This window comes from Fulmarus glacialis, unplaced genomic scaffold (genome assembly GCF_000690835.1).
Source record: "Fulmarus glacialis isolate BGI_N327 unplaced genomic scaffold, ASM69083v1 scaffold13299, whole genome shotgun sequence".
NCBI classification, from domain to species: domain Eukaryota; kingdom Metazoa; phylum Chordata; class Aves; order Procellariiformes; family Procellariidae; genus Fulmarus; species Fulmarus glacialis.
The window spans coordinates 1-16,765 of record NW_009232696.1 but is presented as its reverse complement, the minus strand read 5'-3'; the positions used below and the strand labels follow the sequence as shown (position 1 = coordinate 16,765).

General features: G+C 43.6%; 1 protein-coding gene across 1 annotated transcript in view; it reads left to right on the top strand.

The window, feature by feature from the left end:
- LOC104082061 (DNA-binding protein RFX2-like) overlaps positions 1-16,612 on the top strand; it is a gene marked incomplete at its 3' end in the record, with an annotated part of 19,554 nt that extends 2,942 nt beyond the window's left edge. The window contains exons 2-8 of the mRNA XM_009585022.1: positions 1-8; positions 997-1,076; positions 1,791-2,055; positions 6,345-6,419; positions 12,769-12,950; positions 15,266-15,385; positions 16,497-16,612. The exon at positions 1-8 is cut by the window's left edge and continues 82 nt beyond it. Coding sequence (XP_009583317.1) covers positions 1-8; positions 997-1,076; positions 1,791-2,055; positions 6,345-6,419; positions 12,769-12,950; positions 15,266-15,385; positions 16,497-16,612 — 846 coding nt within the window. The remainder of the gene's footprint in view (positions 9-996; positions 1,077-1,790; positions 2,056-6,344; positions 6,420-12,768; positions 12,951-15,265; positions 15,386-16,496) is intronic.
- Positions 16,613-16,765: the final 153 nt, after the last annotated feature.

Below are 16,765 nucleotides of genomic sequence, written 5' to 3'. Positions count from 1 at the left end.
CACAACAGGTAATATCTCTGGGGTGAGACACCACGGAGGGACCCCCCTGTCAACAGCACCCCACGTCGCACACGACATTTGAAACTGTGCCAGATAGCTGCTTAGAAAAACCCATGCTCTTAATTAAAGAGTTGTGTGCAATTAGAGAGCTAGAGATCACTGTGAGAACAGCTTTCTCCATCTCTCTCTTCCTTTCTTAGTCTGATGGCAAAAGAAACTCTCAAGATATTTAAAGTTTAGAAAGAACCTTTACTGTAGCAGTTGTCTTTCATACATTTGAAGATTTGATGGATGCTTTTAATTGCCATTTAAAAGCAGTCCTCCCCTGTAAAGATTTTTTTAGAGGCAAAGTGTTTAGGATTTTTTTAATTACACAAATAAATGTACTGACTGCATGTGGCTTCATCGAAAGGTTAGGTGACAGAGAGCCATGCAAATGTTTTTATTTATTCTGAACTTTGCCTTTTGTAGTCCTTGTTTCCTAAGAAACCAGGCATATGTGGTGCTGCTTCATGTGGACAGTGAGCCTGGCTCTCTTGACTTTTTCCTCTAGCAATTTTTTATTTGGTTGCTCAGTTTCAGAAAAAAAACTTGACAGAGGGCAACTACGTCCCTCCCAGACCAATGAAAAAGGGGGCTGGGGTGCAGATGGACACTGCCGACCTCCCCTCTGAGGGAGAGGCTGCAGCATGATCTCACCCTTCTTAGTCAGCGGAGAACCAGCCAAGACATATGCAGAGGAAACCCAGCTCCATTGTTTCCACCGCTCATGGAGCAACTACTTATTTATTTATTTTGATTTGACCTTTTGAAATAAATGTGTCCTTTGGGATTCCTAAGCATGTGGGTTTTTTGTTTGTTTTGGTTTTCTTTTTCTTTTAAAAAGAAAGCCTAAATGTCAAGGTAAGGTTGAAAGTTGTTTAAGGATGTAATATGTCTCCCGCTCTTTCTAGACAGTAATATATCCGTAACTCGAGTTTATGATGCTTGTTTCAGGTGCAATCCGTGCAGCACGTATATCCATCCCAGGTCCAGTATGTGGAAGGAGGAGAAGCTGTTTATACCAATGGAACCATGTAAGAGTCTCTTGTTGGCGGTAGCAGAGCCCCTCTTCCCCTCCCAGCTGGGTTGAGCCCTTCAGTCCTCCCAGGCTCCTTCCACCCCGGCGCTGCTGCTGGCACTGCCCGCTGTTAAAAGGAGGAAGAGGAGGAACCGTTTCACATGCTATGTTGTGTGTGGGGGGGTAGTTTCAGCCAGACTCCAGCCTTGGGGGAGGCGTTGTCTTCATGGAGGGACTGCTTTCCAGGGAATCCTGCTACGTAAAAGGGTCCGGTATTTTCCTCTGCCCAGCCCGTTGCGTGGTGAGGCGGGGCACCTTTAGGAACCAGAGCATAGCTGCTAGAGGAAGAAAGGGGTTTTGTAAGGTTTCCTCTTCCTCCTCTCTGCTGTGCCCCCCGTTTTGGGCCTGATGCCCCGCTGACCCCCGGGATGCTCTCAGCCGTCGGTACCGAGGTTGCCTGCAATGGCTGCAGAGCAGCTCCTGGGCTCTGCTCTCGCTGTGGCTGTGGGCCTTTGCTCCCGGGCCGTCACAGGACTGATTTACATTGTCAGCAGTGACTTTTACAGCACAGGGTTCAATTTCAATGGAGCAAATCCCACCAACAATGGAGTCGAGTTTTTTTTTAAAAGGTGGTCCAGATTGCGGAAACTATTGTCCATGAGATTAGCTCTGCCAGCTCCTCTCCACCCGAGGTGTGCTCCACCTCCTGACCCTATTGTTCCTTTGACAGACGAGCCGCCTACTCCTACAACACCGAAGCTCAGATTTACGCCCCCAGCAGTGCAGCATCCTATTTCGAACCGCAGGGAGGTGGAGCTCAGGTGACTACAGCGGCATCCTCTCCTACAGCCATTCCCTCTCACAACATGGTGGGCATCACCATGGACATTGGGGGAAGTCCGATCCTCTCCGGCTCGGGAGCCTATCTCATTCATGGGGGGATGGAAAACACTAGACATTCTCTGTCACATACTTCACGCTCCTCTCCAGCAACGGTATGTAGCCCTGCAGATGTTGCAGCTCGGGGGCCAGGAATTATTCCAAGGGAACTGAAAAGCCTTCAGAAAATAAAACTTCCTGTCGTTATGACTGTGTATATGTCTGTATAACGTGCCATGCAAATGCAAGCGAGAGAATAGACACTGGTGTACTACAGATATTTTTCAACAGGAGTTTGGGATGTCTGTCTTGCTGGTGGGCAGAGGCTTGTCAAACTTTCTGAGTGGATCACTGAAATTATGCAGCATGGAGATAAGAGAAAATTCTCGGGGGTTTTGGTTTTTTTTCCCTGAGCAAAATGTTTTGGCTTTCCAGTTCAAAAGAATTGTCTATATTTACATTTTCTAATAAGTACAACATCTGAACACAGGGCTTGGTTTACCCAAAATAAAGAAATATGTAAGTATATTTTTAATTATGAAGAGACCTGAAAAATCCATTATTAACACAGTGGATAATTAGCACATAAGGTATGTCAAGCTGATCATGCCAAATGCACAGTGATTGAAAAGCCTTTGTATGTATCTCCTACACCATTGTGTATTCTGTCCATGCTGTGTGTTACAGAAAATGTATTTTAGGGATAATACTGATCAAACAAATGTTTTAAAGCTCTAATTTTTTTAATCACGTCCCTCCAACTGTCAATCGAGGTGCCAGGTTGCTAGAAGCACGGCTGGACAGCTGTGTGGGGCTCAGGGGGTTACAAGTATTAACCCAAAACAGCCTTTCTGCAGCTACAAGCGACCAGGGGTTTTATCTGAGAATCTACCAGCCCTTAGTAGCAGCTGTGGCCAGGAGTGGGTTGGAGCTCTGCTCACCTTCCTTTCCAGACTGACTTATGTGTGTTTATAGGTTTGTATGTAAACATAATTACAAATGTAGGTGTAATTCAGTGTACATGGCCAGATTTTAAAATGTGAACAGCACCACCCAGGGAGACAAACAGGAGCCGTTTGCTACTGAGTACTCTTGAATATCTGGCTGGTTAGGTTGCATTTTCTTCTTCCACAGAGTTTTAGAATACAGACTTCGCATTTTTTTGAATCTTTGTGCCTTGAAAGGTTGCCTTTGATCCTGGAGTAAATGTGCTCTGCCTTAGGTAGAAGTAGCTATCCGTGAGGAAAAGTCCTTAGCTTTGGGTGGAAGAGAAAATGACAGATGCATCTGGATTAGCTGGGGTTCATTTCTTGTGTGTGAAGTGTGTGTGTGTGTATTTTAACTTTCATAGTTAAAAACTAGCATTGGACCATCCTCTGATTTTTGCTCAAGCTTGTTATTTTGAAGGAAGTAGCTGCTGATCTTGTCACCTGTGTGGGATGGCATCTTGCAAAACTGCACAACATTACTCTTGCGTTTTGGCTTGTTTTTTGGTATTTTTTAAATTTCCGTGGTGATGGGCACAATGTAAAAAGCACAAGTAGAATATGTGTCAACAGAAATGTCCCATGAACAGATTTAGTTTGTAGCTATCACATGGGATAAAGCTGTTCAGGAAAAAAAGAATTCAGGAAGTGACCTTTATGAAAATGCATCTGAAATAAATTCACTCTGATGCGTGTAGGAATGAACTTTCAGAAGATATTTTAACACAAAATGTCTGTGGCTCTTATGGAGGTGCTCAAGAGGGTCAAATAGTGCATAGATTCTTGTCTGGAAGACAGGGTAGGGGTGTGTCTATGTGTGGCTTTCAGTTCTTTCAGCACAGACCGAAGTTGGAGGGGGATAGAGAGAGCCATGATAACTGCTTTCATTTTCACATAATAATGGGTGAACAGATAGTGGAAGGCTTAAAGAGAGCAATGACTAAATCAAATCAATGGGCAGGAACATTATTTTTCATTGCAGTGTCTTGCTCAAACAGAGAATAGGAAAGGCTGGTGTTAAAGAGGCTGGAGAGGCTGTAGTCCTGGTAAAATGTATTTGGGGCAGGATTAACAGCTTTGTGGAGAGAAAGAAAAGTACAGCTCATGCAGATGTAGGCAAGGAAGCCATAGTGTTTGCATGTGGCTTTTGGGGGTGTAGTTCAAAGGGGGTGGATGTCAAAGTGGCCAGCAATGTGAGGGCTTGGCAAGGTGAGAGGCAGCTGCAAGGAGTGGGGAAGCGAGAGGACTTGGAGGGTGTTGAATGCTTGGGGCAGAGCTGGCACTGAGACCTCGAAAGCAAGGAGAGTATCTTCAGAGGAGACTGGGAACAAGGTAGTGCTTCAGAATTAGCAATGGTGTAAGAGCTGCCTCAGGAGGTTGAGGGATGTTTGGTAAAGACTGTATGTACACTAAAAGAAAATCTTCAAATATTTAAAGAAACCCATGTTCCATATTTGCTGCAATGATGTTCTGCTCCATCGAATGTGCTGAAACAGCACATGAAGCAGTCACATTCAATGTTTGTGCCAACAGAGCACTATTAATCTTCATTTAAATTAGGCCAGAGAGGAAATCCTTGAGACCTCCCATAAGTGGGTCCTCAGAGCTCCTCACCTTCGTGCAGGGCTCTTCAAGAGCTTTTAGTCTTTCCCCTGTACTATTTTTTTCTGCAGATGTAAGGTGTCCATTTGGATGGGACACTTAGCAAAATGCCAAAAGGACAGGCAGTGTTTCTGTGCTTGCGTAAGAGGTGTTGCTCAACGGGCACTGCGCTGCTCCTTGAACGGAGGAAGGAAATGGTGTCTCCCTCTAACACTGACTCATTTCCTGAAGGCTGCCTCAGCAATCAGTCTTTGGTTCCTCGTGGTACATCATGGTGTGCTAGACAGTTTTCTCAAAAAAACCACTGACACGTAGTCTTAGACTGACCCTTTTTTGAATTCAGCGATGACTTCTTGAGAAGTGCCACAGTGATGGCACTTTTGGGTGGAAACCAAGGGACGTGTGCTGGAAGTGCTTGGACAGAGTATCACGTTCAGACATGGATATGGCACAGACTGCGTCTTTGGTTGTTGAATGTTACTTCAGAAGTTAGATCGGATTTGTTCTGTTCTCTCACCTTTCTGACAGAGCTGGGTTTTGTAAATGGCTGGTTTTATCTCGACCTTTATCTTCACCATGCTATGAGTCAGTGCAAACGAGTGCAGGGAGCTAGCTAGTATGTGAAGGAGGCCATTGACAGATCATTGTGCAGATGCTTTGTGCGTGTGCCTACAGATGAGTGCACGACCATGCATGTTAAATGAGGACAGATGCTAGAGATAGCTGCTGACTGCAAGTTTTACTGGCTGATGTGTGCTGCCTTGTCCTGCCTGCACTAACAGATCACAGATAACAGGGTTTTGAGAACCTCTACTGGAGAGAAACAGCAGGTCTGCTCCTGCCAGTCCCTTAATGTGGTTTTTTTGTTGGTTTGGGTTTTTTTTTTTCCTTCCTCACTTGCAAAACGCTTGTGCTCAGGAGCACTAGAGCTCTGGGACCAGCAGCCATCTGCTAAGCCATCTCTTGCCAGAGAGCAGTTTGCCAAGGGAGCCCCAGCAGCAGAAAGGAGAAGACAAGAAGGGTCCAGGAGAGGGTCCGGGCACAAGGCAGCAGCCATAGCTGGGCTCTGTGTAGGACAGAAGCTACACAGAGAGAAGCAAGGGGGTTCTTCAAGGGCCAGAATGCTTCACCACAACTCCGCTTGCAGAAGCTCTGAGATCAATGGAAATGAGCACAAGTAGCATGAAGATGTGCCAGCCTGTCTTCGCAGGAAGAAACCTGTCTTCTTCCTTCAGAGTCCCTTTGCAGTTCTCTTCAGTAGCAAAGAGCTCTTGTCCATTCCACCTTATGCATTCTGAGTGTCAGCCCTCCTTGTGCCCCTGTTTTATTTAGTTGCCATTAGTTTTTTGTCAAAACGTTAAGAAGTAATAATAACCAAAGTCATTACTTCCAGTTTTCCTTGAAAGATCTGGGTAAAATGGACCTTCTCTGTAGCAAATCTCCTGTGACCTGCTGCAGTGTATGTCTGGTGGTGTTTTGGTCTAGGCATGAGGGGGAAAGGAGAAGGAAAACTGCTTCTCTTTTATAAATGAGCAATGCATATAGTGGAAGATCAAAAGCCCCCAGTCTCGCTCTTTCACCCTAATAGGGATTCTTGCTGTGTTGTTAGTTTGCATGCCATACAATAATGTCTCTGCAGCTTCATCCCATAAGGACTGTGCCTCATCTATTTGCCTCTTTTTCACAAGCCTGTTGATAGAAAGCATTAATCATTCAAATATTAATAAAGAAATAATAATCCTGGCTGTTGCTAACTATCTGATTTCCTTTCTTTTTCTTTTTTCCTTTTTTTTTTCCCCTGTGCACATTTTCTTTAGCTTGAAATGGCGATTGAAAACCTACAAAAAAATGAAGGGATTACATCACACAAAAGCAGTTTGCTCAACAGCCATGTAAGTTATAATCAGAATTTACAACCTTTTTCCTGCTTTGGTAGGAGCATTATTTGTAGCCCTTCGGTGTATTCAACAGCACGAGCCACTCAAAGCATTCTGTGATTCAGCTGTGCTGCCCAAAGCAGCCCATTCCCAAGAAATAAGAATCTGCAAGAAGTACCATGATGTTAATGTTTGTTTATGAGATGCTCTGGATTCTGTTAACTGCCTCTACCCTGTGTTTATTTATTTCATCTGCCTTGCAATGGAAATTGCTGGCAATTAGATAAACACAGTTGAGGAAGTTCTTTCCTTTCACTGGAATTGAAAGATGGCTGGAAAATAACTTGCAATTCTACAGCAATAACTTGGCGTGAATCCTGACAGATATCCCTTAGATAGCGCGTACCAAAAGCCTACTCCTGTTGCCTTTGTTGCCTCTTTCTGTGCCTCAGGAAGACCATTACTGTTACAATGCTGTGCTAAATCCATTTGCTAGACCTCTCTCTTCTCACTATGCCAATGATTTCCCTGCTTTGTGTGCAGTTCCCACTATTCTACTGGGCCTTCTGCATCATGGTTTATGGCTCCCGTGCAGTAATGCTTAACAGTGAGCACATGCTTGTGTGAGATTTGAAGGGTCTAATTCAAGTCCTGTTGAAGTCATTGGACTTGCCTTGACTGCATTGTGTTTTGGATTAGGCTGAAGCATGTTCTGCACTGATAAACCACAGTGTACAAAGTGATACTTCTTTATTCTAACAGATTTCCTTTTGCTTTGTATTTGGGGGCAGATCTGTTGTCATTCTTAGGTCCTGCAAAAAAAATTTTTGCCCTCTTCACCCTAGAGAAATAGCCTGAAAAAATGAAAGGAACATTAAACCTAACGGTCTGATTCTCTTAAGCTGATGTCAAACTCCAAGCCAGGGCTCCTGGATGAGCTCGATCCTTATTTCAGCTTCTAGAAGTTGAAGGTTCCTTGTTGTAGTTGGGGAAACATAAACCTGCAGAATCAGGCTGGTAGTTCCTGTTCTGAGCATCTCTGTGCATCCTCCCTGTCCCAGGCTGTGGCCGTGCTCACACGCCCCTGCTGTGCCCCGAGTGCCGCGCAGGTTTGTCTAAGGATAGTGTTGCTCTGCAGAATTTTTCTTGTTCGTCCCAGTGCAGAAAGGGACAGAGCAGAACAGGACAGGGTGGGTCATGGTGTGGTATTGAAGGAGGTTTGGAAAGAAGCAGGAAAAGGGCAGAGGAAAGAAAGCAAAGGTCAAAAAGAGATTTCATCTGACTGCAGGCTGTGCAGGTTGGAGTTGGGGCCCGATCCAGCCTCTGATCAGATCTTCCCCACACTTGTCTTGCAGGGGAGAAGTAAAGAACATAATGTCTCTCTTCTGAGGCCATGGTTCATAGTTTGGCATAAGGCTTAAGTTCTTTTACAAATTCTAAAGCAAATAAACTACTTCCTGAGCATGTGTGTACACATCAGCTCTCCGCTGAGGATGTCAGCCCAGACACAAGCAACATACTACCCTGGGCAGCTCCAGGGGTAATTCCCTCTGCCAAGGCACAGAGCCTGAGCCAAGGAAACCTACGGGGCCTTTGCTGCCCTGTGCACCTCCAGTGTCCTTGCTCTGCCTTCCCAGAGCACGGAGCGGTGTCTGTGGACATGTGGGAATAACGAGGAGGCGATGGTACGAGCAGGGCCCATAGGAAACACAGCACGTTGCAGAAGTGGAGCAGGCAATTTCTTCCCAGAGCTGTAGGAAGGTCGGTGCCATTGCCTGGGGAGGTTGCGCAACCTCTGCCTGGGGAGGTTTTCAGGACTCGACTGAACGAGCCATTTAACTGGACTGAGGGACCTGACCGCCCTTGGAAGTGAGCCCCGCTTTGAGTAGGAAGTTGGACTGGAATCATACAATCATCATAGAATGGTTTGGGTTGGAAGGGACCTTTAAAGTTCATCTAGTCCAACCCCCCTGCCGTGGGAAGGGACATCTCCATCCAGATCAGGTTGCTCAGAGCCCCGTCCAACCTGACCTTGAACGTTTCCAGGGATGGGGCATCTACCACCTGGAGACTGGAGACTGCCAGAGGTTGCTTCCAGCCACAACGTATGGGACATGATGATGAGCGCTGAACCTCTCTGCACATGTTCCCTGGCACGTGCCGTGCTACAAGGGATGTTGCAGTTCCCACCTCTTTATGTTAGAAAAAAAAACAAACAAAAAACCAGAGGATTACCTATCCTAAATGCTTGTGTGACTGACGCACGATGTTGTTAGGCTTGCGGAAGAGAACCAGAAAGTGAAGCAGCAGGTGACTGTGATTTGTCAAGGCTGAAAGCAAAATATGAGCTTGACAAAAGCTAGTAGCCGAGGAAGTTGTGAGATAATGCTAATTGCACTATTAGTTGTGACTTAATTGCTTTTAGTCTTAAGGTTGCAGTGTTTTTCATTGTGTTCTTTCCCTCATTTTAAATGTCATGTTTTGCAAATCTGTAAATTCTTGGGATAATGGTTTATTTTTTTGCCGTCAGCAGATGTTTCGTGCCAGGAATCTTTGTTTTTTTTTTTAAAAAAAAAAAAAGGAAAACTAAAGGTATCTCAGTCAAGAGGAAATTTTTTACATAATGCTGTTTAAACAAAATCAATGTGAAATGGAGCCACACTTGATAATTTAATTTAGCTTCAAAAACTCTCTGAGAGGTTATTTAAGTGCACTTGAAATATCAAATTTGGAAGCCTAAGCTAATGTTAATACCCCAGTGACACATGATGTTTCTAATGAAATCATGTCACTGTTACTGAAAAAGCTCTGCTCACAAGTGTACTCCAGAGTCACTGGGTCAGAGGATTACTTCTTTGCCAATTATGAGCTTGCAGATGATGCAAAGAAATTTGAGAAAAATGACTGCAATTTTTGTACACGAGTGCCTAAAGCTAGGCACACAAGGAAGTAGTTGGATGCTGTAGCCTACCTGCCTGAGGCCCTGCGGCTCCTAGATATCCATAACACTCATGGAGTAGGGGGAAAATGTATTTTTTCCTCACTGCCTGTAAAACAAAAACAAAAAAAAACCCAAAAGAAACCCCCAAGAAACCATCAGACTTCTTGCCTGGGGGTGAATGGCTCTTAGGTAGGTGCTGATGGAGTTCTTCCCCTGAGGAGAAGATCTTGCCCCCAAATGGTGTTTAGGTGGAAACACCTAAAATGAGACTGAACAGAGAAGTAGGGAAACTGTGAAAGGGAACAATTCTCCCTTGGCTGGGGGAGGAATGTAATGACTTAATGAAGGATGAATCTCCTGAAAGGCGGGTGATGCTGGAGCTTGTGCTCACGTACACAGATGGCTCGGGGCTTAACTATGCAAGGGACCAGAGCTGACAGGCACTTTTCTAGAAAAGAGACTTTTCAAGAAAATATGTAGGTTTTGATGAAACTTTATTTGCAAAAGATCGGTGGGGTTGAGCAGGGAACTCCTGGTGCAAGGGAAGCGTTTCTCCCCGTCGCTGAGCTCGGGATGCTCGGCGGCACGCGGGTGGTCCAGGGTCAGTCCTACCTCTGAGCTGGACTGAGCAGGACCTTACGAACCTGCTCCTCTTAGTCTCAGATAAAACACCTTAAATATGAACCACAAACGTGTGTGGTTTCTTTTTCATGGAAGTGTCCATAAGAAAACCTCTCCAAACCTGGACCTTCAGAAAAAAAAGGTTTTTTTCTTTTCTCAGACAGCCCCGTGTATCGCTTTTTCCATCCTTAAAGGGCTGTCCTTGAATTGAACAAGGACAAGGTTTTTGCTGAAGATTTATTTTTTTTTTAAATCAAAACAAACAGTCAATAGAAATAAAGTTAAAGTAGAAATGAAATTGAAATGGTCCCCTGTAGTGCCTATAACAAACAAAGCAGCATACGGCTGGATAGTGATTTTATTGGAACCTGATCATAGTATAAACAGAAATGAAACTGTAGAATATTTTGTCATTGTCACAGCTGAGCAAAATTCAAAAAGTAAACCGATTAATGGATACAAATGGAAAGAATCTTTAATGTTCTCATTTTAAGTGCCCAGTCTGCTATTACTAATGCAGGAAGAGCAAAAATCATGTTTTGAAAATTATTTATATTCTGACAGATTTCTTCTTTAAGCTCTTTTGTGCGTTTCGTAATAGATTTCGAATTCAATAGTGGGAGTTCATATTGTGAAACTCTGTAATGTTCAAAGGAATATAAAAAGACACTTGCAGAAAAAGAAAGCTGGAAGATGAAGGGAATATTCTAGAAATATCTAGCATTAGACTGAAAAATTCAGGATCAAATTCAAATGAGAGGGGTTTACCTATATCTGAACTTTCCATAGTAACATGCAACTTTTTCTTTTTTTTAAAGACTTTGAATTAGAACACGTTTAGAAAATAAATAGCTGATCCACATTCAGTATCTTCCATAGGATAAATAAAACAAATGGTTAAAAAAAAAAAAAGAACCTTCTTAATAATTAATCTTTTAAATATAGGGGATGGGCCAAAATAAGCACAGATGTGCAATACTTAAAAACTGAGCTCCTGCTGGTCTTGTATATCAAAAACACTGGGGTCCACTTTTGTTAGAGATAGCTTAATGGGTGGGGGAGGCTCAGGGCTACAGAACGGCTTTTTGGGACTTCCCAGGGATGTCTCTTCTGCAGACCAGAGCATGAAGGGACGCGGATCATCAGCAAACACCACCTCTTAGGATTGCAGGGTCTGGAGGTCAGAAAGGTCTTTGTCGGCAGAAGAACGCATCGAAGAGTGTCTTAAGTGATGTAACTGGAGGAAGGTGGGAAGGTGACAAGCAGCTCTGTGAAAAGCAGGACAGAGGGGAAAACGGCCAAGAGGTTTTTCTTCCTCCAGCTGTGGCAGCCCCTGGTCTGCTCTAAAGGCCACCAAAACTGATGGATCCAGTCATTTGAACTTGTGGTTGCTTTGGATCAAACCCAACTAATGAATGAAATAGTTTTAACTATACAGCTTTGGATTCAGCTCATTTTATGTAGCAGAAGTTTGAATTTGCATATGTGAGTGATAACCACGGAACATACATCCGTAGGTGCTGAAGAGCCTTTGTGTGAGAGCAAAGTTGGATATGAAATACATAAACTGAAAATAACTCAATGGAGGGAGGTGTCAGAGATGTCATTGCACGTTTCAGGTTGTATTTTCACAGAGTTATTGATATAAAACTCGAGTATAGTGGTGAATTGGGACCCCAAAGTTTCACCAAGAGAAAATAGTAGAAAAGAGCCAGATACTGGAGTACGAGTGGAGAGGACTTAAGCATAGGCCAACTTGTACATCCATGTGCATGGTTAAATCCCGCTGATTTCTAGACTAAGTTTGTGCTTAATATGTGCTTGAACTGTTTGTGGTAAGGAGATGATGCGGCTAATGTTTTGGCATCCATAACCTGAGTCTGTTTTGGCACTGATCTGGTGCGAAGGCAGCTGCTGCTGGCAGAGCGGTGCCTCCTGTGCATGCAGGGATGGAGAGGGAAGTCCTGAAAATGTTAATCCCAAATGTCCCTAACGACAATGAGAGGGCTCTTACCAAAGCTATTCATTTTAGTCCATTTGTTCTTGTAGTTCCTTCAAAAATTCACGTAATACAACACTTATTTTATTGATGCTGAAGTCATTTAGCTGATTAAAGGAGATTGGGGTTTTTGTCTTTTTGCTTTTGTCTTTTAATTCTGTGCTGACATTGTGTGCCGGGCCTGCCCTTTCAGACTGGCTGGGTATAAATAATTTATATCTAATTGCAAACTTTAATCAACAAAAATGTCGGAAGAAGTTCAGACAGTGAATTTTGAAAAATAGATGGAACCCCTCAGATTTTTAAGGTTGCTTTGGTAACCATTAATTTTATTGTTAAGTGAACAGTTGCAGACATGCCAATCTTCAAATTAATAAAGACTTTGCAGCATATTTGGTTCCCCTAAAATTTATTCCTCTTAGGCAGTATCTTAACATCTTTATTCTTGGAAAACATGAGTTCTTACAGCTTTATTTTGGCTCTGCAGGAATTAATCCGAATCTGAGGTGGACACTGAGATGGCAGGTGGACTATGTTTTAATGCTTTTGCAAAATCTGACAGCATTTTTGTTGGGTTATTAGCTTTGGGCTGGGGGTCCTTTTACTTTTATAAAAATGCAACCGGCATAAATTACATAAATTAACTTATATAAATCAACTACCCAACATTAAGCTCTCTTGAACTCTTAATGTCAGATGGGCTCTCCTGACATTTAAGCATTGACATGGTTTTGCACAGCCCGTTCCAGCCCTCTTTAGACTTTCATGTGTTCTTTATTTATTTATGTTTTCCATACATAAAGCTCCAGTGGTTGTTGGACAACTACGAGACGGCGGAAGGCGTCAGCCTTCCCAGGAGCTCTCTCTACAACCATTACCTGCGGCACTGCCAGGAGCACAAACTGGATCCAGTAAACGCTGCTTCCTTTGGAAAACTGATCCGGTCGGTGTTCATGGGGCTGAGGACTCGCCGCCTGGGAACCAGGTTGGTATGAATCTACATTTACAAAAAAAAACCAAAGCTCCTACAACTTCTCTCACGCATACTGAGAACCTACCGAGCATCGTTTGGCAGGCACAGGTCTTTCTTCTGAGATCTCCAGAAACAACCAACCGTGATCTTGTGGGAAAAAAACCTGTTCTGAGGCACAGAAGTAATTTCCGTGTGTTGTGAGGCAAAGCTGCTTTCTCACCGTGAATCAGCAGTGTGAGAGGCTTGACAATACAGTTAATTTCAGACACACTCCAGGTCTCTGGTGACAGTGTCTTGTCCAGCCACACTGGAATTTGGTCTAAGTCTATTTCCTAAGGAGTCTAAGAATATTTTATTTGAACCCAGGCTTCTTCTCATTCCATTACTGGCTCAAAAAGATGAAGTAACTCGTCTTCACGATTGCTGCTGTCAGCTGCAGAGCCCAAAATTCTGGTGCAGTGAAACGGTTTCTCCCTTTGGGTCCAGTAAAGTTCCTCCATCACAAATGAGAACAGAACCTGTGCCCGCGTCTTTGATGCAGACAAGCTGTAGAGATGTAAATGGCTTGTTTCTTAAATTCCCAAAGCGGCAGGCTGAATCTTGTGACAGATTTTTTTCTTTTAAAACATCAAAGATCCATGTGATGTTACCACAAAAGCGTAACATAAGAAAGTATACTTGCTGTAATTACCTATGTGTCCTTCAAGGGAGCATCCAAAGTGTCTGCACAGCTTGCACAGCTGAGTTTGCATTTTATCCCAGCTTCTAATTTAAAAAAAATAGCTAATACACTAGAGAAACAGTGGTTGCTCTGATTGTGTAAGATTTTATAATAAAATTCAAGCTTAGATATTTGGGCTTCGAAACAAGAACAAAACCAGATGTGTCCAGGGCATTCCACAGCTGGAATGTGGAGGCAACAGTCGTAGGAAGAGCAGGGGAGAGTTTGGATTTCTGTAGATTGATTCAAGTGCAAGAGCTCTGAAATAATTTCTTGAGAGGAGAGAAATTCTTTAATCCAATCAAGGATTAAAGAAAAAACAAACAAGCAAAAAACCCACTTAAAATTGCAAATGTGCAGGCTGGGAAGGATACAGTAAACCTCAATAAATATGGAAATAGCTGTCCACCGTTATTTTTTTTATTCATTCATTTAGATTATAAATGCAGCTGTTATTTAATTTGCAGGCACTTAAAATCACTTAAGACATGGCTGAAGCATACTTCTACCTGGGCACTCTGTGTGTAAAGCCCTTTGGTACAGCGACAAAGACTGAAGGATTCAACCATCCCCTTCAAAAGGGAAAATTCCCCCCAAAAAGGAAGAAAGGGTTAATTCTTTGACAAATATTCCTCTTTTAAATTTCTCTGTGTAATTTTCCAATGGGAAGCATCGTTGGATTTAAGATGCCTGCAGACTCTGTCGTAGTGACACAGCAAATGAATTTTAAGCATCCCCAATAAGAGGGCTCTGGAGACCCTGCTTCTGCTCCCCTGACTCGGTCTCCTCTCCCACTGAGGACTTGGCTCAACCGTTGTTAGCGACAAATTGGCTAAAGCCAAGTTGGACATAGTGTCGTCATGTATCCATGGCTGCATAATTGTCCTTCTCGCTCCCAAAAGCAGACGCTTGGGGATTGAAAAATTCCAGTTTGGTGGAAAAACTTTAACTGACACTTCTGTCTAATCTGATGGAAAGACATTCGCCTGAGGAGCATCACAGCAGCTTTACTGACCAGCAAAGGAAAAAGAATTACAGCATCTTTTGCTTGCAAAAAGCTGTCAGTTTTTACAAAACTACAAAAATAAGCAACTCCAAGAACAAAGCCACATCAAAGTCTGTTGCCACTGCTGTGAAAGTGCTGGCAACAGAAAGACATTTTTCTTATCATAGTTGGCTATTCAGTCAGGCTTGTTTTATCCAAGTCTAGATAAAGATGGAAGTTTGTTTTCATGGAAAAAACAAATCCTTAAACCCTAATCAAATAGCAAAGTGTCCCCTGAGGTCTTTCTGTCATTCTGTTTAGTAACACTTTGTATTGTAGCACTTGTCTCCTCTTCTCCAGTTACCATGGGTTACTTGGACCAAACCTTGCTGGGTTTTAAATGTGGATGTCACTGAACTTTGCGACATGTGGTTTTAAATTTTATAGGGGATGATGGCATTCATTAGTTCAGCCATTCAAATAGCACTTGGCAGCAAACCGATGTGTGCTGTCAGAAGTAGGGTGTATTGTCAAAACAAGCCTAAGAGTAACATTGCAGGGCTACGATATCCCTTCCATTGACTAGCTTACGCTGAGCAATTTCAATGCTGATACTTCCAGGGGAAACTCCAAATATCATTATTATGGGATCCGTCTAAAACCAGAGTCTCCGCTGAACCGTTTGCAGGAGGACACCCAGTACATGGCAATGAGGCAGCAGCCCATCCACCAGAAGCAAAGGTAGGTGCTCCCAGCATCTTGGGGCTCACTAGCGGTGCCCCAGAAGGGTCCTTTCCCAAAGAAGACGGCAGACCCCATCTTGGGACTTGGCTTCGCGTAGGAGCAAAGGGAGCATGTTGGGACAGTTCAAATCCAAGAATTGCTGAAGTGCCAGAGCTGAGCTGTGGAAGAGGGGGCTGCAAGTCACTGGCCACTCTGAATGGTGGAAGGGTCCAAAAACTTCTGGTAGATGCCCCATCCCTGGGAACATTCAAGGTCAGGTTGGATGAGGCTCTGAGCGACCTGATCTAGTTGAAGATGTCCCTGCCTATGGCAGGGGGTTGGATTAGATGACCTTTAAAGGTCCCTTCCAACCCAAACTGTTCTATGATTCTATGATTCTATGATTTTATGAAATGGCATTTATCTGCCTAGTCTGTTTGCGAGCGGCTCAATTCAGCCCGCTGCTACGGAGAACGCCACTGTATGTGCTGCTTTTCACTGCCTCCCTCTGACCGAACTGTTTTAGGACCTCACCTATGGAGTTATTTGTGTCAAATCAGTGTAAAGGACTTGGGGGCTTGTGTTGTGCTTGGGTCGGTTTTGGGTTTTGTTTGTTTGTTGGTTTTTTTGGGCAATGGTGCAAGTTAAATAGTGCTGTGGTTAGTCTTGTGTCTGAGTAATTTTGAATATAAAACACAATGTGCAAAGAAATTTGGAATTGTCTCCTGGAAGCACAGACACTTCTGGTTCTTGCTGGAGTGAAGAAGGAGCAGAAGAATTTATTTCTTCAGTTTGCAAACAGAAAGTAAATGCCAAAGTTCGCTCCCGAAACAGAGTCTGCACTCTGGCACCCCCTCCAGCTCTGCTTCTGGTTTTCTTCTTTTATGTCACCTTGGGCAAACTTCTTAACCCCTTTAATTCTGTCTTGGGGAGTGCTTTTCAAAAGGAGGTTCCCATTTTCCCCCCCTCCACTTGAGTAGGTGATATAAATGGTCAACCCTCAAAATGCTGGCCTTCAGTGTAACCTCATGTGTTACATATAACGCACAAGTCTGCATGACTGGCTTACAAATAATGTATATGTGTTTGCTCATGCCTGTGTAAATCCCAAGCCACGCTCTACATTTAGGTATAGACCAGCGCAGAAGATGGATGGCATGGCAGAGAGTGGGTCCAATAGTAACCCACACGCTACGCCGGAGCAATCAGTTGCTGCTCAAAGTCAACATCATCAGCAATTCATAGGTGAGGAGACTGCTTCAATGTGTTAGATATCTCACGTCTAGGCTTATAACTTTAAGAGGAAGGAAGGTCTTGTCCAGCAAGCCCCATCTGTTCTGCATTTGTGCGCTTTTCTAATAAATCTACAGTATTACATATTATATATGTTATATATAT